Raw genomic sequence first — 23,173 nt, 5'->3', positions numbered from 1 at the left:
TTCAAACACGGTTTAGCAATAGAGATGTTCACTGAATTGTTTATTTCTCTGACTCCACAAATTGCCCATCTTGATTGCCCCCATTCCAAGCTGTATTAAAGTTGGGAAAAAATGGCATCTCATTCACAATATCTAATCAACAGCTCCAACTCTTTAGACCAGGGATGTCAAGCTCCAATCCTTGAGGACTGAGGTCCTGACACATTTTTGGTACAGCTCAAATTAAGTGATGGGTGTAAATCAGGACAAGTATGGGTCATCGAGCAGAACACATTTCTCTATTTCCTAGTCCATCCTAAACACTGGCATGGATATGACCTCGAGGGCTGGAGTTCGACATCCCTGCTTTAGACTGTAAAGTCACATGAACAATTATATTTTGGTATTGCTGTATACAGTTCAGTATTTGGTTTAATAGTAATTTTTACTAGGTATTCTGATTGCCTTCGTATTAACGTTGTCTGTATTATGTAAACTGTAAATGTATATAGTGTAAAATATGTGTATTTCACATTAAAAAATCACTTCCTACCAGAGGATGTGAAAATAAGTCATTGCTCCCTTTTCTCTGCAAAATCCTAGCTAACACTGTTTATTCATCTCTGCGCTGATAAAAAGGCTACGGAGCTGAAAATGAATGACAGTAAACCCCCTCCTCCTCCTATTGAATTCAAGGGCAGGACTAGAGGGTAAACATGTGTAAAATAAATATTGCAGGAGAAGAGAGGCAGCAGTGAATAAAGTATAGAGTCTGTAGCTGATACATGGAGAACATAAATTAACTGTTTTAATAAAAAGGAGAGATAAAAAAAATAAAATGTATGGATTTATTGTACAATAGAACTCTGTGCATTAATGTTATAATGGATGAAAATAGATGCATGACATATTTTTCATTATTTTCCCTTCAAAATACATAGAAAATAAGGTAATTACTAAAAAAACAATTACCCACAAAAAGCCTGATTTGTCCTAGAAAAAACATAAAAAAAATATATAGATCATTGAGGTGTGATAGGTAGTGATAAAGGTATTGCCAAAGTAATCTGAACTGTGCTCAACTGTGATAACAGTAGTGACGTAGCACAGCATTATTAAGGATCATCATAAAATACACATTATGATAATTTTCTGCCAACATCAAACCCCCCAAAAATGTTGTTTTGTACAATTCCTTTAATGATTCACTGTAAGTAGTTTTTTTTTTTTGTAAGCTTTCAAAACATAGTTTCTTCCTCAGGCACCATATAGCACTGGATCATAAATGTGCCATAATAGGCCGTAAAATGGTTTGATCCATTTCTATTGTATATCATGCCTGAAGAAGAAACTTTGTTACAAAAGCTTGCAAGAAAACTATTAACAGTTAGCCATTTAAAGCGGACCCAAACAAACAGTTTTTTTAAATTAAAAATATTTTGTTGCACCACTCTGACACATACAAAGATAAATAAACACTCCTTCAAACCTATGAGCATTTCAGTGCATGCTTTTCACCCTTCTTTGTTCATAACTAGGGTTTTACAGGGGGCAGCCATTAGCAATTCCTCCATTGCCAGACACCACCTACTCCACCAGTCTGCCGGATTCTGTCCCAGCAATATGAAAGGAAGGGAGGGGTTTCTCCAATAAATGTAAAATATTTTATATTTGTCATCATGCAGCCAGGGCCGGCCCGCTCATGAGGCGGGGTGAAACTTTTGCCTCAGGCGGCAAATTTCTAGGGGCGGCATCCGCCCGTCGGAGGGTGCGGGGAGCCGGCCGCCCAGCTGGAGGGGTAGCGGGCAGGACGGAGGTATTGGGCCTAGCGGCGGGGAGGGGGGTCGGACCCCCCCCCCCTCCCTCGCCTGGGTCCCCGTCCTCCGCTCCCCTCCAGCCTTAAATACATCAGAACTAGCGCAACTCGTAAGAGGCAGTGGGCGGGGAGGACTCACCTCTTCCTCGCTCGATCCAGCGTGCGCTCCACTGACGTCACTTCCTGCATGCCGCCCACTGTATTGTAAATGGACGGTGCTGCAGGAAGGGACGTCAGTGGAGCGCACGCTGGATCGAGCGAGGAAGAGGTGAGTCCTCCCCGCCCACTGCCTCTTACGAGTTGCGCTAGTTCTGATGTATTTAGGGCTGGAGGGGAGCGGAGGACGGCTAGAGCAATAATTTTTTTTAAAAATTTGCCTCAGGCGGCAAAAAGTCTAGGGCCTGCCCTGCATGATGCAGCTGAAAAAATGCTGCTTTTATTATAATTTAGAAAATAGATTTTATTTCTGAAATCTTGTATTTTTAATTTGGGTCCACTTTAACCTTTTCAGGACTGTGTGCATTAGATTCTACGCCGCACTTGTGGCTGTTCTAGCCTGATGCGGCGTAGAATCTACGCCGGTCCGCAATTTCTGCTCCCGACGCGACCGTGCGCACCCGGAGGGGGAGATTAAGCTGTCATATGACAGCCGACATCTCCCCCGAGTGATCACTACGATCACCGTTGGATCGTAGTGATCAGTTTGACAGCTGCGGCAGCAGGGGGGAAAAGAGGATCCACTTACCTCCCTGCCGTTCCCCTGCGACGATCGGCACCCCCCTCCGCTTCGGCCGGCATCTCCGCTCCATCTGACGTCAGCGCCGGGTCCCGGCTTGATGACGTCATCAAGCCGCAACCCGGAACTTATCGTCAGACAGAACGTAGATGCCGGCCGGAGAAGAGGGTCCCATGCGGCTCATCGCTGGAGCCTGGAAGGTGAGTGAAGGCTGCTGGCAGAAGGGGCGGGGGGGGCACAGGCCACCATGGGGGGACACCAATCCAGCCAGCCACACACGGGATCCGGCCGCCTGACCCCCCCAAACGCGCGCACCCCCCTCTCCCGCAAAAAACGTTGGTCCTTAAGGGGGGGTAGGCGGCCGGTCCAGAAAAGGTTAAGGTATTACTTAAATCAAACTTTTTTTTTTGCTTGATGTTGGCATAATATCTTCATGACATACCTCACATGCTGCCAGTCCACATCTAAGGGAAAACCTTCACTTTTCTGAATCGTACATCAGCGGGAATGGACACCAGTGGGAATGGACACACAAACAGGTCCTGTGTTAAGTATAGGAACTGTTTACATCACTTTAACAGATCCGTTCTTTCCAGTCCTCTACCGCAACACAAAGTCCTGACCTGTGCAATTTTTTACAGAAGCCGATAAAGAGCACCGACAAAGCGGATGCCAATGGAATCAGTGGGAGGCTATGAAAACGGACAATGTCTGTTCTCCCATACAAAACCTTCAAATAGGAACACTTGATCTCCAGTGATGGTTCAAAAGTTACACATAACTTTATGTCCATAACTAGAACCAAATGTGGTTCACTTGAGGACAAACAACTCAGAACACCCAGTTGGAAAGACAATATGTTGTGACACCAGAGGCGTCTCTAGCCATTTTGTTACTACAGGTGAGAAAACCTGTACGCCCCCCCCCCCCCCCCCCCGTGTGGTGCCCCCTGATAAAAATAATCGTAACGCAGCAATGTTTCACTGTAAAATAATTGTATTGCGGCAATCTTTCACCCGATAATTATCATAACGCAGCAATGATTCACCATAAAAAAATTATAACCCAGCAATGATTTACCATAAAATAATCGTAATGTGGGCAGCATTCACCAGAAAATAATTGTATGTGGCCAGTGTTCACCAGAAAATAAACGTAATGTGGCCAGTGTTCACCAGAATATAATCCTAATGCGGGCAGCGTTTCACTAAAAATGTATAACGACCTGTAAAAAGAAAAGCATTTACTCATCTGCAGAAGACTCTTCTCCCTGGGCGCAGCCTCCCCCGGAGATCTTCTTGCAGCCAGCCTCCGAAAGTCCAGCGCGGCACAGCAGGGCTACAGGAAGATGGCACCCGAAGCCCTGTACTGGAGACACAAATAGTCTCCAGTACAGGGCTTCGGGCACCATCTTCCCATAGCCCTGCTCTGTCTGCCGGAAGACTATGCAGGCTGGAGCAGTGAGCTGCAGGGATAAACTGGTGCGGCGTCTAATAGACGCCACGGCCAGTTCACCACAGGGGTTGCACAGTCTGGCGAGGGAAGGCGGGCACTGCTTCTGCCTACAGTTGATTGCATGGTGGTGCCAGCAGTGACAGTGGAATGGGTGGCAGGTAGTGGCAGCAGCAGACCAGACGCACAATTAAAGGTTTAGTGATTTGTGTGGACATAAAACGGACCACAGTGTATCCTGGATGAACACAATGTGAATGCAATTTTCTGCGTCCGTTTGTGTGGCCCGAGCTTTACTCTACAACAGGGGTGTCGAACTCAAATACAAAGTGGGCCGACATTGAACACTGGGACCTAGTCGCGGGCCAACCTCAATGTCTAGTGGCTGCCTTATAAAGTTCCCTGGTGTCCAATTACTCCCCTCCAACTCCTATACAGTTCCCTGGTGTCTAGTGGTTCTCCTCCCTCCCCTATACTTTTATTTGGTGTATAGTGGTCCTCCCTCCCATACACAGATCCTTGATGTCTAATGGCCCCTCCCCTCCCCTATACAGTTCTCTAGTGTTTAGTGCTTTCCCCTACCCTCCCCCATATGGCTTCCCTGATATTCTAGGGCTTCAGTATAGCTTCCCTAGTGGTCTAGAGTGGGCCAAACATAATGCAAAGTGGGAAAATTTAATGGCTCTGAGGGCCAGATTTGGCCCGCGGGCCAGAGTGACATGTATGCTCTACAATGATAATGTTACTGCATGTAAGTGTAGCGATCGGTGTAACACAGAGAATCTGATTACCGGTGATCTGCAGTATCACCGAGAATACAGATATATACCCGATTATAGATGATCTGCAGTATCACCGATAATCAGATATATCACTAACCTCTGGACACCTGAGTAATAACTGAGTGTTTGGTGCAACAGTAATACTTTGAGGAACGCACCCGTACAGGGGGTGCAAGGCAGTAGGAGATACTGCCTGAAGAACAGATTCCTTCCAAAGGCCTGTGACTCCCTGAGGGGCGGAGCCAGGCTGAGAGTGGGAAGGACCAGAGAGTGAGTGACACCAATGGTGAAGTGTCACTGACAGGTCTGTGAACTATCTCCCAACAGGGGAAAGAGTTCTCGAGGTCGGACAGGCCAGGTGGGCAACAGACAGACAGATCAGGTACAAAGACAGGAGACAGAATCGGAATCCAAGGACTAGCAAGGTTTGGCAACAGAGTATCAGATATAGAAAAGTACCAAATCAGAGATCAAGAGAGTGGTCAGGGAAGCAGGAAGTCATAACCGATAATAACAATGCCTATACTTTAGGTGTGAGCTCCGTGATCATCAACACCCGGGAACTAGTCTGATATATAACAGAGATGGAGTACAGTTCTCTAGTCTTGGGTGTGAGTTCCTTTATCATCAACACCCTGGAACTAGTCTGAAGTATAACAGAGAATATCAACACAGATAGCAAAAGGTCTGAGTATTTCCACGTAGTGATCGCAACGGCAGACACCAGAGAAATGACCAGCCTCCAGTATATATACCCTAGCACTCTCCAGCGCCTCCCCTAAATGCTGGACCAATGGGAAGTGGTAAAATTGTCAGCTGACCGGCCTGGTCAGCTGACACCTCTCTGGCTGTCATAAAAACTCTGCCCTTCAACGCGCGCGCGCGCGTCCTTCTGAACCTGTGTGGACTATCAGTCCCAGCCACACCAGATGTGTCCTGCAATGTATCCGCTGTGCAGGACGCGGAACCGGCCGCACCGCTATCCGAGCACGCGGCGGTTTCTCCGCGTTCCGCCATGCGGACAGATGTAGGGCCATGTGTGCAAACCGCCGCGTCGGACGTGGAATCCGCCATGTTGAATGCGGAATCAGCCGCCTTCCCTTGATTACTCGCGGCGGCTTTTCCGCGTTTTCTCACAGTAAGCAATAGTTTTACAGAGTCTCATCAACACTGCTTTATTTGTGTCTGCTAATAGTTTCATAGTGAAATCGGAAAAAAAGTTAATAAAATAAAAACATTACAGAAAAATAAACATGAATGCATTTGAAATATAGATTATTCTGAGAATAGCCAAGTGTTTTTTTTTTTTACATTTTTATATACCCTAAGCTTTATTGACTTAAAAATGCCCTTTTAGATATAGATCTTTTCTATCCTGATAATTTTCTAGAGAAGGCTTTTGACCCTATCCAATCACAAATGAGCATCAGAAAGCCTCCTCCCACCTCACCCACCCAGGCATCTGAGGGAGCTGTTAAAGGACCACTATCACCAATAATTATAACAATTTAAATACATGTGTATGCATATAAAATGTACATTTTCCACAATAAAATGCACTGTAATTTGTTTTCCTATGCCGTTGTCACTTACAATAGGCTGTAAACATCTCACAGGCTGTGGTGTAGTCCATCTCTTCATGGGGGATTCTCAGGGTTTTTATTTATTTTCAAAACTCTTACTGAATGGTCATTGCTCAGCCTAACTGCCAAAATAGAGTGCAAGTGAGTAGGCATGCTGGCCAATGTCTGTATAGATCCTTTCCAGAGACTGCATTTGGAAAGCATAAAGAACATACTCAGAATCCCCCCAGGAGGCAATGGACTAGCCCAAAACCTGTCAGATCTGTCATATCATATTTTTACTGCAAGTGAGAGAAGGCAGTGCATCCTAAAACCAGGCCGCATCTGAAATGACTACCAACAGAGGTGTGCAAAGCCCCCTGGAGGCAAATACACACCTTTCATTCAAAACCGATGCTAAACTATGCACTAGAGCCCTAATCTTTATAAAATTGTGTGTGTGCATGTGCCGCGATCACTCAAATGCCTTGACTGATTTGAACGAAACTTGGTATGCAGATTCCTTACTACCTGGAATGATATGTTCTGAGGGTCTTGGGGGGGCCCCCCTGCTCACCTGGGCGGAGCTACAAACAGAAAATCATATTTCACCCATTCATGTCAATGGAAAAATGTAAAAGGCTGCCATTCTCACAGTAATCAAGCCAGAGTCCCCACACTTGGCACAGTTGGCCACTTGGTGACTGAGGTTACAAATCCAGGAAAAGTGGGCGGAGCATAAAACAGCCAATCAAATGTCAGCCATTCATTTTAAATGGGAAAATGTAAACTGCAGCCATTCTTACACTGTTAATCGCAGGGTCCCCATACTTGACACACTTGGGCTCTGGGTGAATGAGAATAAGATTCAGGAAAGTGGGTGGAGCTTACAACAGCCAATCAAAATTCACCTATTGATTTTCAAGGGGAATATTGAAACTTCTGTCATTATTGCACTGTTAATGGCAGAGGCTTCAAACTTGCTACAGTCTGTCATTGGGTTCAAATTCACTAAAGGGGTGGGGCCACAAACAGCCAATCAGATTTATTTGGTGGATAAACTGCTTCCATTCACACATTTTTTTTTTTTTTTAACAGTCGATTTCACACGGTTTTGATGCCAAGAACCCAAAAGCTCACAAACTTGGTCATTGAGTGACTGTGTGTCAAGGTTACAAAAAGTGGGCAGAGCCAAAAACAAATTGCATTTGTGGTGTTCCTATACTGCCCTGGCATTTTAGGGGACCTAAACCGTGAGGAGCAGTGGCGTAGCTACAAACCTCTGGGCCCCGATGCGGAATCTGGATGTGGGCCCCCCCGGCAACAACAGCCCCCCCCTCCCCCGACAACACCCGACGGATGCACACACATATCAAAATCCCTATAGCCAGCTATAGGTACCCCCAGTATAGGTAGTCAGGCATAGGTAAGCCAGTATAGTTGCCCCCGGTATAGGTTAGATAGGCAGGCGCCGCCGGTATAAGTTAGATAGATAGGTGCCCCCAGTACAGGTTAGCTAGGTGGGTGCCTCTAATATAGGTAGCCAGAATAGTTGCCCCCAGCGTAGGTTAGATAGGTAGGTGCCCCCAGTATAGGTTAGTTAGGTAGGTGCCTCCAATATAGGTAGCCAGTTTAGTTGCCACCTGTATAGGCTAGCTAGGTGCCCCCAATACAGGTTAGATAAGTAAGTGCCCCCAGTATAGGTTAGATAGGTAGGTGCCCCCAGTATAAATTAGATTAGGTCGGTGCCCCCTAGTATAGGTTAGATTAGGTAGCTGCCCCCCAGTATAGGTTAGATTAGGTAGCTGCCCCCCAGGATAGATTAGGTAGCTGCCCCCAGGATAGATTAGGTAGGTGCCCCCCAGTATAGGTTAGATGAGGTAGCTGCCCCCCAGGATAGATTAGGTAGCTTCCCCCCAGGATAGATTAGGTAGCTGCCCCCCAGGATAGATTAGGTAGCTGCCCCCCAGGATAGATTAGATAGCTGCCCCCCAGGATTAGGTTAGAATAGGTAGGTGCCCCCCAGGATAGATTAGGTAGCTGCCCCCCAGGATTAGGTTAGATTAGGTAGCTGCCCCCCAGGATAGATTAGGTAGCTGCCCCCCAGGATTAGGTTAGATTAGGTAGCTGCCCCCCAGGATAGATTAGGTAGCTGCCCCCAGGATAGATTAGGTAGGTGCCTCCCAGTATAGGTTAGATTAGGTAGCTGCCCCCCAGAATAGATTAGGTAGCTGCCCCCCAGGATAGATTAGGTAGGTGCCCCCCAGTATAGGTTAGATTAGGTAGCTGCCCCCCAGGATTAGGTTAGATTAGGTAGGTGCCCCCCAGGATAGATTAGGTAGCTGCCCCCAGGATAGATTAGGTAGGTGCCCCCCAGTATAGGTTAGATTAGGTAGCTGCCCCCCAGGATTAGGTTAGATTAGGTAGGTGCCCCCCAGGATAGATTAGGTAGCTGCCCCCAGGATAGATTAGGTAGGTGCCCCCAAGTATAGGTTAGATTAGGTAGCTGCCCCCCAGGATTAGGTTAGATTAGGTAGGTGCCCCCCAGGATAGATTAGGTAGCTGCCCCCAGGATAGATTAGGTAGCTGCCCCCCAGGATAGATTAGGTAGCTGCCTGTCCCCATAATGGAGGGGGGGGGGCCGCAGCCGCGGGGAGGGCAGCCCGACCTCTCCCTCCCTTCCTCTCCCCGGGCCCCCCCTCAGATGCAGAGTAAGCGGCTAACGGAAGCGCTATAGGCAGAACTCACCTCCGTCCCTGGTTCCAATCGCCGCTGATCTCCTCTCTGGCTGGCTCTGCATAGATGCTTACACACGCAGCTTCCTGTTTAGCCGGAAGCTGCGTGTGTAACAACATCTATGCAGAGCCAGCCAGAGAGGAGATCAGCGGCGAGTGGAACGCAGGGAGGTGAGTTCTGCCTATAGCGCTTCCGTTAGCCGCTTACTCTGCATCTGAGGGGGGGGCCCGGGGAGAGGAAGGGAGGAAGAGGTCGGGCTGCCCTCCCCGCGGCTGCGGCTCCCTCCTACCAGCGCGAACGGGCGCATGGCCCTCCAAACGGAGATGGGCCCCCCGGGCCCCTCCCCCGCCTCCTCAGGAGCCGGGCCCGGTCGCCAAGGCGACCGCTGCGACCACGGGCCCTACGCCCTTGGTGAGGAGTAGTCTTGAAACCAAATGTCTCAAAATGACCTGTGAAATCCTAAAGGTATTCATTGGACTTTGGGCCCCTTAGGGCCCATTCACACTTATAATCGCAGAACTTTTGCGGGAGTGATTTTCCCACGATTAGCGCGGAAAAATCACTGGACACTGTGGCGGTTTTGGAGCGATCGCGATTAGCGTGCTTTGCACGCTAATCACGATCGCTAATTGTGGAACGCTCGTCGCCAGCAAACCGTTGCATGCAGCGCGGTTGCGGTTATCTCTAACCGCAACCGCGGCAATGAGAACACTGACACTCGCTACATTGTGTAGCGGATTTTGCAGAACCGCTAGCAGTTTGCCGTGAGCTGGAATCGCGCGATTCCCGCTCAGGTGAGAACGGGTCCTTAGCGCAGTTAGGGTGCAAAAAAGTACCACACATGTGGTATTGCCGTACTCAGGAGAAGTAGTATAATGTGTTTTGTGGTGTATTTTTACACATACCCATGCTGGGTGGGAGAAATGTCTCTGTAAATGACAATGTTTAGATTTTTTTTTTTTTTTTTACACACAAATCTAAACATTGTCATTTACAGAGACATTTCTCCCACCCAGCATGGGTATGTGTAAAAATACACCCCAAAACACATTATACTAATTCTCCTGAGTACGGCAATACCACGTGTGGCACTTTTTTGCAGCCTAACTGCGCTAAGGGGCCCAAAGTCCAATGAGCAACTTTAGGCTTTACAGGGGTGCTTACAATTAGGCACCCCCCAAAATGCCAGGGCAGTAAACACACCCCACTAATGACACCATTTTGGAAAGTAGACACTTCAAGGTATTCAGAGAGGAGCATGGTGAGTCCATGGCAGATTTCATTTTTTTTTTTTTAGCAGAAATGGAATTTTTTTTTTTAATTTTTTTTTTTTTTGTCACAAAGTGTTATTTTCCACTAACTTGTGACAAAAAAATAAAATCTTCTATGAACTCACCATGCCTCTCAGTGAATACTTTGGGTTGTCTTTTTTCCAAAATGGGGTCATTTGGGGGGTATTTATACTATCCTGGAATTTTAGCCCCTCATGAAACCTGACAGGTGCTCAAAAAAGTCAGAGATGCCTCAAAATGGGAAAATTCACTTTTTGCACCATAGTTTGTAAACGCTATAACTTTTACCCAAACCAATAAATATACACTGAAGGGGCGAAAAGACTGTGGTCCTTATGTGGTTAAGGGCAGAAATCACTTTCAATGTTAAATTGCAGGCCTAAACTACTGCATGTGTATATGTTACGGCCAGAACCCGAAGTGTGGCCACATTGGGTTCTGGCCGGCCAATGTGCGAAGTGGCCGCAGCGCAGCGGCCAATGTTAGAAATGTAATGATTACAATAAGTTCAATGTATTTTTTTGGCCGTCTCGCTGCGGCTAATGTATTACAACTTGGTTAATTTAATGAAATGAAGCCGGCGGCAATGTAATAGATAAAGCCGCCGGCTTTCGCACTGCCTCCTCTCCTCCTCCTCACACCCTCCCCCCCCTTCTCTCCACTCCCTGCCTCCTTTACAATACGGAGAAGCTGGGGACATGCATGTCCCCCAGAGTCGTTTGTCGCGGCCGTTCCTGCAGAGCGGGTGCTGGCAGAAGCAATGTCTGCAGCCTCCCCGCTCTGCTTCCCCTGCCGCGACGAATGGCTCTCTGGGACACGCATGTCCCCGGCTGCTCCGTATTGTATAGGAGGCAGGGAGAGGATAGGGGGGGGGGGGGGGGGGGAGGAGGAGTGGAGGCAGTGTGAAAGCCGCCGGCTATATTTAATTAAATTAACCAACTTCTAATATATTTGGCCGCAGCGAGACGGCCGTAAAATACATTGAACTTATTGTAATCATTACATTTCTAACATTGGCCGCTGCGCTGCGGCCACTTCGCACATTGGCCGGCCAGAACGCGAAGTGGCCACACTTCGGGTTCTGGCTGTGTCATATACAGTACATCAATCAGGTAGTGTGATTCTTCCTCCCTCTCGCTCTCTCATTTTGTCTCCCAGGGATTTGTAGGCTGTCAAAAGCAAGCTCACATACATCGAACCCAGGTCAACTAACATTACAGGCTGAAGCCAGCCATTTCACTCATCTCTTCAACTACAAGAAAGACCCAGGAGTAGTCTTAGCTACCGTAATATCCATGTTACGGCAGGGCTCTTATTATACTTTCTCTTACAGGGAAACCGGTTTGCCCATGCGATAAAGAGAGGTGCAAAAATGAAATCATGCCTAGCAGAGGATGGTTTCAATCCATCAACCACTGGGTTATGGGCCCAGCACACTTCTGCTGCGCCACTCTGCAGTCTGCTTACATTTGTATACAATCTTCAAGTTTAAGAAGGGTACATTAGTTCCCTTCACAAAACACAAAAGGCAAGGTCAAATGTGTAACACTAACTCCCCCATCTATGCCTAACATTAACCTACCCCCTACCTTTTTTCTTTTTACATTTTGTCCACAGTTCTATTTGAAACCGTGCTTCTTGGGTCACCTTCCCACCTCCAGCACAAAGACTGGATATGAGAGAGGCAGTCAAGCTCTCTCTGCTCTCTTACTATTTTAGTCCCCCTAAGAAATGGATTAAGATGAAATGGGCCCCAAGGCAAGATAGCAGTTTTTGCCACCTGTTGATGGCTCCCAGGCTTTTTTAGTAATATTTGGTGGGGACTAGCATACACCAGACCCCTAGACTCTCTCTATGCCCTAGGCAACTAGGATTGCCTTGTGAAAGATCCGGCTCTGCCCTTACCCAGCCAGCTTCATTTTACACAGATCAATGCCCCTCCTGCCCAAAGCAATGGAACGCATCACTAGCCAGAAGGCTAAAGATATGTCTGTACACCACAGTCCTGGATTTATCACCGGAGGGATCATTTCCCCCTGAAACACTGAGGGGAATACAATAAATTCTAGACATAATTAGACAAATTCCTTGTCACATAACGTTACAGTCTAAGACGATAAGGGGTATGCAAAAAAAGTCAAATAGAAGATAAGGCACAACTGGTTCAGTAATTGAAGAAAACTGTCTGAAGTGAGGTTGAATTTTTCAAGGGTTGGCAAATGCAATTTTGTTGTAGAAGAGACCTCCAGAGTAGAGGGCAATCTCATGAAAAGTCCCAGATGCAGGAGTGTGAAGTGGTGGCTGGAGTGAACGACAGGAGTGGTTTGTTTGCAGAGCAGGAGTTATATTGAAAATAAAATCTGATGATTATGGCAGCAATTTTTGGAGCCAGATTTTAGTACATTTTGTAGGTTAGGGTTAGAAGACTGCTAGAAATAGGTTCTAGCAGCAGGGGGGCATGGAGTATTCTAGGGCAGAAATGATCCTATCAGAGTTAACCATGGTTTATAGTTTACCTGGGGTGAACCTCAAGTAAAAAACCACATACTTACCTTAGAAAAGGGAAGCCTCTGGATGCTACAGAAGGCTTCCTACACTATCTTCTGATCCCCGTCGCCCAGCGCAGACCCCGCCGAAGATTGCCAACAAGGGTTTGTTGGTAATCACATCAGGGCCTTGCTCCTCTTTAGACATAAGGTCACACTCATGCCTGCACAGTACGCCAGAGTCACTCATACATGAGCAGCTCTGTGCTACTGTGCAGGCTTAGCCATGCTCATGCGGGTGCAGCAAGGCTGCTCTGGTGCCTGATAAAGAGTGTTAAGGGTGATCATCCAGGCAAGTAGTGGCAGGAGCAAGGAGGCCTTAGGAAGCCTCTATAGGATCCAGAGCCTCCCCTATCCTTAGGTAAGTATGTGTTTCTAAACCTGAACTTTGGCTTGGGTTTTCTTTAAAGAGACTCCGTAACAAAAATTGCATCCTGTTTTTTATCATCCTACAAGTTCCAAAAGCTATTCTAATGTGTTCTGGCTTACTGCAGCACTTTGTACTATCACAGTCTCTGTAATAAATCAATGTATCTTTCCCTTGTCAGACTTGTCAGCCTGTGTCTGGAAGGCTGCCAAGTTCTTCAGTGTTGTGGTTCTGCTATGCACTCCCCCCTCAGGGGGGAAAGAAACACACACATGATCTCTTGAGATTCAAAAGGAAGGCTGTATACAGCCTGCTTGTGTATGGATGTATTTTCTATGTGTGGACATACTGTACATCAACCTACTTCCTGTTTTGGTGGCCATTTTGTTTGTTTATAAACAAACTTTTTAAAACTGTTTTTACCACTTTTAATGCGGCGGGGAGCGGCGAAATTGTGACAGAGGGGAATAGGAGATGTCCCCTAATGCACTGGTATGCTTACTTTTGTGCGATTTTAACAATACAGATTCTCTTTAAAGTCTTTAGGAGGGCTTTGAAACTGTGATTGCACACATTAGCCTCGAGGTATTGCACACATTTCATAGGGTAATGGGGCATTGGTAGCCCCCAGAGATGGGTTAAGGTCCAGAAGAGCACCAGGAGTGGCCTGGAAGGTGAAATTTTGCAGCAGTGTTGTAAAGAAGAGGAATAGCTCCATTTTGGCCAAAGTTTCTCCAGCACAACTTCTTTTACCTAGAAAAGAAAAAACAATGAGTCAGATTAATATAATTTTTAATGATTTCTGGTAATGTTGTGGTTTGTCTTGCTTTAATTTAAAGGACACCCGTGGTGAAAATAAAGTGATGAGAAAAACAAATCTATCCCCCTTCTCCTATAAATTACTTTTTTTTACACATCCCGCAATTTTATATTTAAATCAATTTTTTAACTTTTTACTGTTTCATTGTCTCTGATCATTGACGCCTTCATTAAAGTATGCTAGAGCTCAAATCTATGAATTATTGATCCTTTTTTATCTCTTTCCTGCTCTTAGAAGCCATTTACTGACAGGAAAGTATTTTATGGCTGTAATTACTTATCACTGAGGGTTATGCTATAGTCTGACCCAGTCCGAAACTGTCACTTGCATACCTGGGGCTTGATTCACTAAACCGTGATAACTCAAATATCACACCTTATGAAAAGATATCACATCTTATGAAAAGATATCACACCTTATCAAAGTTATCACCCCTTATGAAAATATATCCCGGCCTTATCAACGTTAACATGCCTTATCAGAGTAGCATAGTGAGAGCTACGAACCCACAGGGACTCAGGGCAGGACGAGTGCTATTGCCAGTTAGCAGGTATAAGTTTGTGGTGCTCGCTATGCTACTGTAAAGAAACGCGGAAAAGCCGCCGCTTCTACTCAGAGCAAGGCGGCTGTTTCCGCGGATGGCATGGCGGAACGCGGAAAAACCGCCGCGTCTGACGCGACGGTTAGCACGCATGGACCTGGCACTGACAGTTTGTCCCAGCGCGGGGAGACCGCCGCCGCCTATGCTGGTAGCGGTGCGGCCAACCCCGCGCACGGCTATGCAGGGACATTGCAAGACTTGACAGGTGTGGCTGGGACCAGTGGTCCACCTAGATTCAAAATGACATGCGTGCGCGCGGAGAGGCAGAGCTTACATGGCAGCCAGAAAAGGGTCAGCTGACCAAGCTGGTCAGCTGACAACTCTGCTTCCTTTCATTGGTCCAGCACTTAAGGGAGGTGCTGGAGAGCACTGGTGTATATATACTAGATGCTGGTCATTCTCTGGTTGTCTGGCGTTGCGATCACTACGTGGTAGCACTCAGACCTTGTTCGTATCTGTGTTCTAGCATAGTTTCCAAAGGTGTTGACGATCAAGGACCTCACACCTTAGCGTTAGCAATATTACCTGTATTATTTGTTATGATCTTTTGCCTGCCTGACTACTCCTCTGAATTCTGATTCTGTACCTTGCTATTTCTGATAACCTGTTGCCAAACTCTGCTCGTTCCTGAACTCTGTATTTGCCTCCTGACTCTGTACCCCGATATTCTGATACCCGTTGCCAAACTCTGCCTGTCTATTGGATTACGAATCTGTCTCCTGAATCTGTACCTTATCTGTCTGTGTGTTAACGACCTGGATTGTCCGACCTCGGGAACTGGCCTTACTGTTAGAGGCAGTTCCCAGATCTGTTAGTGACACCCCCTCATTGGTGTCACTCACGCTCTGTCCTTCCTACTCTTAGCCTAGCTCCTCCCCCGGGAGAGTCTAGGCCATTGGAAGGAACTTACTTCTGGGCAGTACTCCTTACTGCTCCTGCACCTCCTCCTGAGGTGCCGTTCTTAAAGTGTATTGTTACACCAAACACTCTTATCACTCAGGTGTCCAGAGGTTAGTAAATATAACTGATTATCGGTGATACTGCAGATCATCTATAATCAGGTATATTCTGCATTCTCGGTGATACTGCAGACCCTCTCTGTGTTACACCGATCGTTACAGCTACTCTGATAAGGTGTGTTAACTTTGATAGGGTGTGTTAACTTTGATAAGGTGTGATATCTTTTCATAGGTGGGATATCTTTTCATAAGGTGTTATATCTTTTCATAAGGTGTGATCTTTGATAAGGTGTGATATCTTTGATAAGGTGAGATATATTTGATAAGGTGTGATATTTGAGTTATCACGATTTAGTGAATCAAGCCCGTAATGTTTAACTCTTTCAGGCAGAGAAAAGAAAAAAAAGGAACGCAGCCTAGTTATTTGTGTGCTTGGCACTTTACATCCACATGTCTATATCATCATGTCACATGTCACCTTGATTGTCCTTTAAGAAACCCCCTGTTCTGTAAAGAAAACGCATATTGTTTATCTTTTCCATTTTTTAACAAAAAAAAAAAGTAAAACTTGTTGTCTTCAAATCAATAGCACAATAAGGTCAATCTTATTTTACATTATGGCCCAGACACCTCTGGTACAAGATAATGGGGCCTACGGCATGGACTCGCCACTACCAATGATCACGCCACTCTCCCGCCGCTGAAACACACTCGCTCTGCCGTCGCTGTGACAGCAGAGCTCTATGAGCCAGTCAGGAGCCGATTTCATTGGCTCTTGACCCAGTGGTTGTTCCAAACTAAACACATCACCAAACTAAACACATCACCCAGTCACCCACACTCCTTCCCTTATTTGTTATATGCCCTTGCATCCAGATGTGCACTCCCTTCAGCCTCTGTATGCTTCCAGTGTCCATCTGGGGGGTGCATATGTGCGCACATAACGTCTTGGGCGCCACATCTATACACGTAAATGTGTGTACATTTCATCCCGGGGGCTTCTATGTAAAAAACCTGCATGGAAATGTAGACACACGCGTTGCCGATAGTAGTATATTAATAATATTATCACTATTCTACTAGTAGCTATTCTGGATAGTACAATATCAGTAATGTTTAATTATATTATACTAGCAGCTATTCAGGATAGTAAAATATTGGTAATTTTACCGATATTCTCTTATCACTTTATTTTATCCTATCCTCACCCTAACCTTCCATGCTTCTGTGCCTAACACTAACCTATCCCCTACCTACAATTAAAACTAACCTCCCTTCATCTATGCCTAACACTAACCTATCTTGTACTTACGCCAAACACTAGCCTCCCCCCTTCTATGCCTAACACTAATCTATCCCCTACCCTACCTATGCTTAACAATAACCTTTCATTATCTATGCCTAACACTAACCTACCTCTACCTATGCCTAACACTAACCGGCTCCCACCAACTATGCCTAACACTAACTTTCCACCATCTATAACTAACACCAGCCTACTCTCTACATATCCCTAACAATAACCTCCCACCATCTATGCCTGATGCCTAACACTAACCTCCCTGAAACTGTTTAACTATCATTTTAACAGTATATATACTTATTAGGAGTATAGCCATTAAAACACTTACCTCTGCCCATATATACCTAACACTTAAATTGTTAAAATGTTGTGGTTAATAATATTGTTATAATGGTATATTTATTTGTTATGGTATAAAGCCGTTAAAGGATACCTTAGCCCTCAACAAATTAAGTGATTAATGCCCTGTGTGTGTGGGGGGAGGTGTAGATAGGCTTACCCCACCTCCCGTGGCCTGGCGTCTTGCTCCGTTCATTTCAAATCCTTCCCAGTACCATCCTGGGGTCGGTGCAGTCGCAGTAAGTTTGCAGAAGTATGCGCACACTACCACGGGAAGACGTAGTGCATGCCCTCTGACACGGACTATACTGCCCATGCATGCACAGTATGTCTGCTTGGGGGTCAGAGGGCACGCGCGCCGATTATGTCTTCCTGCGGGAGTGTGCGCATACTCCTGTGGACTTACGGCGGCTGTGCCGACCCCTCCAACTGATGATGATTCTGATATCTGCTCTAATATTCTGATATCATGAAGCACTGACCACCAGGTGCCAGGTGTATCTTGGGCTAGAATTTTGTAGACAAGATTCTGTAGATAAAGGGCTTGATTCACAAAGCGGTGCTAACCTACTTAGCACGTCTAAAGTCTTTAGACGTGCTAACCAGGGTGCTAAGTAGGTTAGCAACGGTTTTCTCAATCAGATCGCGCGCTAAGTACCGCGCGCAAAGTTTTACGTGCGCAAAGTCCTATGCGCGCGCTAAGTCCCATAGGCTTTAATGGGCACTTCGCGCGGAGCGCCCTGCGCTCTGTGCAGTGTGCGCGTAAAGTTTTACGCGCATAAAGTTTTGCGCGCGAAAAGCTTGTTTAGACATGCTAAGGGGGTTTTCACAGGCGTGCTAACAGTTAGCACTGCTTTGTGAATCAAGCCCAAAATGTTCTCCTTGGAGAAAACTCAGGAGTAAAGTTGATTAAATAGTACAGGCTGTCCCCGACTTACGAAAAACCCGCCGATAGGAGCGGCATGGATTCTGTTTTTCCATGGGAACAAGCCTGGCACGGATGGCATGCATCCTCGGGTCCTAAGGGAATTAAGTTCAGTTATAGATAAACCCCTTTTTCTTATCTTTTGTGACTTTCTTTCAACTGGCAGAGTCCCAGTGGATTGGCGTACAGCCCACGATTTCCCATTATTTAAAAAGGGCAAAAAATCAGATCCAGGAAATTATAGACCTGTAAGCTTAAAGGGACACTTAAGTCAAACAAAAAAAATGAGTTTTATTCACCTGGGGCTTCCTATAGCCCGCTGCAGCTGTCCGGTGCCCTCGCCATCTCCCTCTGATCCTCCTGGCCCCGCCGGCAGCCACTTTCTGTTTCGGTGACAGGAGCTGAAAGGCTGGGGACGCGAGTGATTCTTTGCGTTCCTGGCCACAATAGTGCCATCTATGCTGCTATAGCATTTACCATATACCATATAGCAGCATAGAGGGCTCTAATGTGTCTGGGAACGCTAAGAATCACTCACGTCCCCAGCCTGTCAGCTCCTGTCACCAAAACAGGAAGTGGCTGCTGGCGGGGCCAGGAGGATCGGTGGGAGACAGCGAGGGCACCGGACAGCTGCAGGGGGCTATTGGAAGCCCTAGGTGAGTAAAACTCATTTTTTTTTGTTTGACTTAAGTGTCCCTTTAACATCAGTTGTATGCAAACTATTTGAGGGGTTACTAAGAGATACTGTACATGACTTCCTAGTAGAAAATAATCTTATTTCTCAGCATCAACATGGGTTTACTAAAGACAGGTCCTGTTTGACTAACATGCTCAGCTTTTATGAGGTAGTGAATACTAATATGGATATTGGGAATGCTGTAGATGTGATGTACTTGGACTTTGCAAAGGCCTTCGACACTGTTCCCCACAAAAGTATGGTGCAAAAGTTGAGGATGCAAGGACTGGGGAAGAGTCTGTGTGCATGGATAGGGAACTGGCCAATGGACAGAAAACAAAGAGTTGTGGTCAATGGATCGTACTCAAAATGGGAGACAGTTAGCAGTGGGGTCCCACAGAGGTCTGTACTGGGTCCAGTGCTCTTCAATTTATTTATTAATGACCTAGTAGATGCAGTAGTGAGCAATGTTGCTATTTTTGCAGATGATACACAATTGTGCAGAATCATCAACTCTCAGGAAGATAGTGTCATATTGCAACAGGATCTGGATAGGATGGCTATATGGGCACATACATGGCAGATGAAATTCAATGTTGAAAAATGTAAAGTCATGCATTTTGGTCGTACCAATGATCTAGCGCCATACAAAATAAATGGGATACAGTTGGGGACATCAAACTTGGAGAAGGACTTAGGAGTACTCATTGACAACAAGTTAAATAATCGTACTCAATGCCAAGCAGCTGCAGCTAAAGCTAACAAAATTTTGGGATACATTAAAAGGGAAATAAAAACTTGAGATGCTAGCATAATATTGCCCCTGTTTAACTCTCTAGTAAGGCCACATCTGGAATATGGAATTCAATTCTGGGCACCACATTACAAAAAAGATATTGCAGTTTTAGAGCAGATGCAGAGACGAGCAACAAAATTGATACGTGGGATGGAAGGTCTCACTTACCAAGAAAGGTTAGATAAACTGGGTTTATTTAGTCTAGAGAAAAGACGCCTTAGAGAGGGATCTAATTAACGTATAAATACATCAGAGGGCAATATAATAGCTTGGCGGATGAGCTTTTTGTCCCTAGGCCTTCTCAAAGGACTAGAGGACATGATCTGCACATGGAGGAAAAACGTTTTAGCCATTTATTTAGGAAAGGGTTCTTTACAGTAAGAGTGATTAAGATGTGGAATGCATTGCCACAGGAAGTCGTTATGGCCAACTCTATACCTGCATTTAAAGGGGGCTTTGATGCTTTCCTTGCGTTGAATGACATCCATGGCTACAATTACTAGGTAATGCCTAATGATGTTGATCCAGGCATTTTATCTGATTGCCATCTGGAGTCGGGAAGGAATTTTTCCCTTTAGGGGCTAATTGGACCATGCCTTGTAAGGGTTTTTTCGCCTTCCTCTGGATCAACAGGGATATGTGAGGGAGTAGGCTGGTGTTGTACTTTATACTGGTTGAACTCGATGGACTTATGTCTTTTTTCAACCCAAATAACTATGTAACTATGTAACTATGTAACTATGTAACTATGTCATTAAAAGTTAATTTAAAAAAAAAATTACCAATAGAGAATGGAATGAAAGACTCATTCTTCTTGAAACTTTCTTTATTGTCAAGAAAATGTTCTGGGTAAAACTCAAGGGGTTTTTCAAAGTAGGCTTCATCTCTCAAAGAGGAGGAGATCAGTGGGATGACTGCAGTGCCCTATAAGGAAAAGAAAAATATTAGCATTAATTTATATAGCAACAAAGCATACATTATTGTGCAATAAACTAATATAAATTATAATTCTAAGGAAAAAAGTAAAAAAAACCCCAAAAACTTTTATGTATAGTGCTGTGATTATGCTTGCATTTTGCTAATTTATGGCATTTAGGTATTTCTGCTACGTATAATATATGCAGTGTATATATATATATATATATATATATATATATATATATATATATATATATATATACACACAGTGGTGTGAAAAACTATTTGCCCCCTTCCTGATTTCTTATTCTTTTGCATGTTTGTCACACTTAAATGTTTCTGCTCATCAAAAACCGTTAACTATTATATAAAGATAACATAATTGAACACAAAATGCAGTTTTAAATGATGGTTTTTATTATTTAGTGAGAAAAAAACCTCAAAACCTACATGGAGCTGTGTGAAAAAGAAATTGCCCCCTGAACCTATTAACTGGTTGGGCCACCCTTAGCAGCAATAACTGCAATCAAGCATTTGCGATAACTTGCAACGAGTCTTTTACAGTGCTCTGGAGGAATTTTGGCCCACTCATCTTTGCAGAATTGTTGTAATTCAGCTTTATTTGAGGGTTCTCTAGCATGAACTGCCTTTTTAAGGTCATGCCACAACAGGTCAGGACTTTGACTAGGCCACTCCAAAGTCTTCACTTTGTTTTTCTTCAGCCATTCAGAGGATGATTTGCTGGTGTGTTTTGGGACATTGTCCTGCTGCAGCACCCAAGATCGCTTCAGCTTGAGTTGACAAACAGATGGCCGGACATTCTCCTTCAGGATTTTTTGGTAGACAGTAGAATTCATGGTTCCATCTATCGCAGCAAGGCTTCCAGGTCCTGAAGCAGCAATACAACCCCAGACTATCACACTACCACCACCATATTTTACTGTTGGTATGATGTTCTTTTGCTGAAATGCTGTGTTACTTCTATGCCAGATGTAACGGGACACGTGTTTTTTAGCAAAATTGAGACGAGCCTTAATGTTCTTTTTGCTTAAAAGTGGTTTGCGCCTTGGATATCTGCCATGCAGGCCGTTTTTGCCCAGGCTCTTTCTTATGGTGGAGTCGTGAACACTGACCTTAATTGAGGCAAGTGAGGCCTGCAGTTCTTTAGATGTTGTCCTGGAGTCTTTTGTGGCCTCTCGGATGAGTTTTCTCTGCGCTCTTGGGGTAATTTTGGTCGGCCGGCCACTCCTGGGAAGGTTCATCACTGTTCCATGTTTTTGCCATTTGTGCATAATGGCTCTCACTGTGGTTTGCTGGAGTCCCAAAGCTTTAGAAATGGCTTTATAACCTTTACCAGACTAATAGATCTCAATTACTTTTGTTTTCTCATTTGTTCCTGAATTTCTTTGGATCTTGGCATGATGTCTAGCTTTTGAGGTGCTTTTGGTCTACTTCTCTGTGTCAGATAGCTCCTATTTAAGTGATTTCTTGATTGAAACAGGTGTGGTAGTAATCAGGCCTGGGGGTGACTACAGAAATTGTACTCAGGTGTGATAAACCACAGTTAAGTTATTTTTTAACAAGGGGGGCAATCACTTTTTCACACAGGGCCATGTAGATTTGGAGTTTTTTTTCTCACTAAATAATAAAAACCGTCATTTAAAACAGCATTTTGTGTTCAACTATGTTATCTTTGACTAATAGTTAACGGTTTTTGATGAGCAGAAACATTTAAGTGTGACAAACATGCAAAAGAATAAGAAATCAGGAAGGGGGCAAATAGTTTTTCACACCATTGTATATATATATATATATATATATATATATATATATATATATATATATATATATATATATATATATATATATATATATATATATATATATATATATATAGTGGTGTGAATAACTATTTGCCCCCTTCCTGATTTCTTATTCTTTTGCATGTTTGTCACACATAAATGTTTCTGCTCATCAAAAACCGTTAACTATTAGTCAAAGTTAACCTAATTAAACACAAAATGCAGTTTTAACCTCTTGACGGCCAGCTAACGGCGATTGGCGTAAACTGGTCGTCTGCGGGTTACCATGGAAACAACGGCCGCTCGATCGAGCGGCCTTTCCATGTCAGTTCACGGAAGGTGTCTCCGTGAACAGCCGGAGAGCCGCCGATCGCGGCTCGCCGGCAAAATGTAAACAGGCGGGGAAGACATCCCCGCTGTTTACATCATATGGCGCTGCTGCGCAGCAGCGCCGTAAGGCAGATCGGCGATCCCCGGCGTCTGATTGGCCGGGGATCGCCGGCACATTATAGGCTGAAGCCTATCCTTCAATGCGCAGGACGGAAATCCATCCTGCGCAGCTCACAGGGGGAGGAAGAGGGAGGGAGCGGCGAGACGGCAGAGAACGCTGCGGAGGGGGGCTTTGAAGAGCCCCCCCCCCCGCTAAGCAAATGCAGCCGGCGGGGATCAGACCCCCCCAGCAGGACATCCCCCTAGTGGGGAAAAAAGGGGGGTAGTCTGATCGCCCTGCTGCACTCCTGATCGGTGCTGCGGGCTGTAGAGCCCA

General features: G+C 45.3%; 1 protein-coding gene across 4 annotated transcripts in view; it reads right to left on the bottom strand.

Moving 5' to 3' along the window:
• Positions 1-11,439: 11,439 nt before the first annotated feature.
• Positions 11,440-23,173, bottom strand: part of LOC137571179 (cytochrome P450 2K1-like) — a 51,487-nt gene continuing 39,753 nt past the window's right edge. For all 4 annotated transcript variants that reach the window (XM_068279992.1, XM_068279989.1, XM_068279991.1 and 1 more), the window contains exons 10-11: positions 20,470-20,611; positions 11,440-14,021 (exon numbers count right to left, since the gene is read on the bottom strand). In XM_068279992.1, the coding sequence (XP_068136093.1) occupies positions 13,843-14,021; positions 20,470-20,611 (321 nt within the window). In that variant the 3' untranslated portion in view covers positions 11,440-13,842. The remainder of the gene's footprint in view (positions 14,022-20,469; positions 20,612-23,173) is intronic.

Source organism: Hyperolius riggenbachi, chromosome 4 (genome assembly GCF_040937935.1).
Source record: "Hyperolius riggenbachi isolate aHypRig1 chromosome 4, aHypRig1.pri, whole genome shotgun sequence".
Classification (NCBI taxonomy): Eukaryota; Metazoa; Chordata; class Amphibia; order Anura; family Hyperoliidae; genus Hyperolius; species Hyperolius riggenbachi.
Note: the sequence above shows the minus strand (reverse complement) of the source record. Positions and strands in the feature narration are given on the sequence as shown.